This window comes from Condylura cristata, unplaced genomic scaffold, assembly GCF_000260355.1.
Source record: "Condylura cristata isolate star-nosed mole 26May11 unplaced genomic scaffold, ConCri1.0 scaffold00754, whole genome shotgun sequence".
In the NCBI taxonomy this organism is placed as follows: Eukaryota; Metazoa; Chordata; class Mammalia; order Eulipotyphla; family Talpidae; genus Condylura; species Condylura cristata.
The window spans coordinates 1-3,412 of NW_004567855.1; the positions used below are offsets into that span (position 1 = coordinate 1).

Here is a 3,412-nt window from a genome sequence, read left to right on the forward strand (position 1 = left end):
CTAGATCACTGGTTTTAGTTCAAAATTGTGGAAGTCCAAACTACAGCTCCCCTACTCTCTAGCCTTAATATTTTCAGTGCATAATTCATTCTTACAGCAAGTTTCTCTTCCCCATATGTGAAATGGGGATAATAGCCCACAGGATGGAAGATAACTAATGGGAATGCACAATGGGCATAGTACCCCCAAATAGCAAGTGGTTATTAAATCCTACCACAGTTTCAGTCAGTCTTCAAGTTTGCATGTGTATTGATCATTATGGATCCTTTGAATTGGAAGATAAAGCTTAAATTAAGCTAACACAAACTAGTGCAAGTAACGAAGTGACTAAGGAATGCCATATTTTAGTGGAAAGAAAGTATCTAAAGTTGAGGAGTTGCTTATGGTTTCACTGAAATTTTGAAACCTGTGTCAATCCTTGAAGACATAGTGAGATTGAATCAGTAGCTAGACATCATGAAAGAAAGAAGATTGCACTTGTTTTATGTACAGAGCACCATGTTTGTGGAATTACAATCCATAAGATGTTTCCCATTAGAAGAAAGAGTTAGAAAAGAGCAAAAAACACCTCAAAGAAAATTGAAAATTTTAATTCTCATCAGTAGATTAATTTGATCATGAGAGATGAATTACTATTAGTACTGCCTGCCCCATAGATAATGTCAGGTTAGGATCCTCTCCACTTTGTGAAATAGAAAGATGATGTAAGTAAGGAGAGGATATCAGTCAACCGACAACTATAAACCAGAACATTTTAAGGAGTGGAGAGGGGAACAGGATCAAAACGGGAGCAGGACGAGCCCAGGGACTAGGGTGATGACACACCGGTGAAGTGGTAGTGGGAAGTCCACGGGGATTACAACAGAGATGAAATAAGTACAAGATGAAGAATAATGTAATATATATATATGTTTATAAAATAAAAAAAGGAAGATGACATTTTAGAGAAGAAAATGCTTTTCGGTACATCATATTTTCCAGAACTATATTTTCATGATGTAAAAGATGGAATTAACCATTGTCCAAGCTTTTATTAGTTTCCTAGATATTAGGAAACATATCCAGAGTTGGAAATTTGCTTCTTGCCTTTCTCACTAACACCTTGATCCAAGTCACCATCATCTTGTGTATGGACTAGTGAGGTTAATGCAATAGAAAATGCAGTGGGCAAGACGACAGGAGCCCACATCATCCTCCCACAGAAGCCCTCCTTAACCTTGCCTACACAGGAGATCCCAAGGTAAAGGCTATCTTATTGTAGATTGACTTTCAAACATTATGCAAATCTATGTTTATTGAATGCTTGTTAAGTCAGGCATTATTATTGCCCCATTTTACACGTGGGAATACTGAGGCTCAGACTTAACAATTATGCAAAACAAACAGAAGATAGACTTGGTATAGCTGGACTAGCCATATATACTTAGAAGAAGAATACTGTGTATAAAATTGGAGGAGTGATCAGAAGGAATATGAGAATGGAAGGAATTTGTTGGAAGCAAATGGAAATGGGTGAGGATAGGTTGGATTTCTCCCAAATCTGGACTGGCTCTGTTCAATATCCATCTCTTTAAGGCAGACATAGGCAAACATCTCAACCCTAGTCTTTTTTTTTTTTTTCAGATTAATTTATTTTTTCAAACAAGACTGAAGTATAGGCCAGACATATAGGTGGTGAGAGGACAGCGGGGAGCAGAACAAGCAGATTGACTGAAATGCACTGCTGAGGGGAGCAGTGGGCAGGTCAGGAGAGGTCTGCACTTGTGGGTCACGTCCCTGGCTGGGGGTCGAACTGGTGCTGAAGTGGCTGCAGATAGCTTCATAGTGCTGTGCTTGAATCTGTTGCACCACCAAAGAGGGCCCAACCCTAGTCTTAATGTGCAAAAATTTAATATACCAGTTTGCATTATATATAGGAATCGTGCAAGTTCAGTTGAGTTCAATGGAAACTGATGGCCAATTGATAACGAAGATGATACAAATTAAACAATCAGTGTAGTGTCTGCATGCAATGTCTTTCATCTTGACTCACACATTTTCCTTGTGTTGTCTTAAGTGTCTTAATCACCTCTACACATATTTCTATAGAATCCCAATATAGAAAAAAATATACAAACTCTCTCTAGGTAACATATAAAGCTTCTTTTCACACAATAAAGATAATAGCAAGTGGTAATTGAAGTTAAATGAAATAAATCAATCTCTTGCATGGATATTCCTTGTCCGTGTTTGAAACTTGAATAGGAAGGGAAACACATACATACTCATCAATAACCAATACTGGATTTTGTGTAAATTAAGCCTCTATGATTTCCTTCTTTAATAACATAGAAAAATAAAATAATGGTTTATAAAAGCAACATCTTTTTATCCTGCACACTGTATGATCTGTCAATACTTAAATATGATATGTTTTTATATCTATGTGAAAATGTCAGAATTCCTATGAAACACCTCTGTTGGACATAACAATGTCTAGGCACTGTTACTACACACTTGCTATTTTTCCATTGCAGGACTTCAAGTGATCTACAGTGACCTCCATGGAGAATAGCACAAAGGTGACTGAATTCATTTTTGTGGGGATATCTGATGACCCAGACCTGCAGATCCCCCTCTTCTTCATATTCACGCTCATCTATCTCATCACGCTGATTGGGAATGTGGGGATGATGGTGTTGATCCTCGTGGATTCTCATCTCCACACACCCATGTACTTATTCCTCAGTAATCTGTCCCTGGCAGACTTAGGTTACTCCACAGCTATCACTCCCAAGGTGATGGCCCAGCTCCTTATAGGAAGCAACGTCATTTCCTACAATGCATGTGCTGCTCAGCTGTTCTTTTTCGTCGTCTTTATCACAGTAGAGAATTTCCTCTTGGCTGTGATGGCCTTTGACCGCTATGCAGCCGTGTGCAAACCCCTGCATTACACCACCATCATGACCACAGGTGTATGTGAGTATATGATAATAGGCTGCTATGTCCTTGCTTTCCTGACGGCCTCCATCCACACTGGGAACATATTCAGCCTGTCTTATTGTAGAGCCAATGTGATTAATCACTTTTTCTGTGACGGTCCTCCTGTCATGATTCTCTCCTGCTCAAACAAAATCAGAAACGAATTGCTCTTATTTACTTTTGTGTGCATCAATGTTATATTTTCTACTGGGATCATCTTGATCTCCTACCTGTTCATATTTGTCACCGTTCTGAGGATGCACTCCTCAGAAGGTCATAGGAAGGCCTTCTCCACCTGTGCCTCCCACCTCACCGCCATCTCCATCTTCTATGGGACAGCCGTGTTCATGTATCTACAGTCAAACTCCAACCGCTCCCTGGGTACTGACAAACTGGCCTCTGTGTTCTATGCCATAGTCATCCCCATGCTGAACCCACTGGTCTACAGCCT

General features: G+C 39.6%; 1 protein-coding gene across 1 annotated transcript; it reads left to right on the forward strand.

Annotated features, from left to right (window-relative positions):
• Nucleotides 1-2,543: 2,543 nt before the first annotated feature.
• LOC101626070 (olfactory receptor 5B12-like) lies at nt 2,544-3,407 on the forward strand (the record flags this gene model as incomplete). Its single annotated transcript, XM_004695815.1, has 1 exon — nt 2,544-3,407. A coding segment is annotated over exon 1 (864 nt), but the record flags the coding sequence as incomplete, so codon positions are not given.
• Nucleotides 3,408-3,412: the final 5 nt, after the last annotated feature.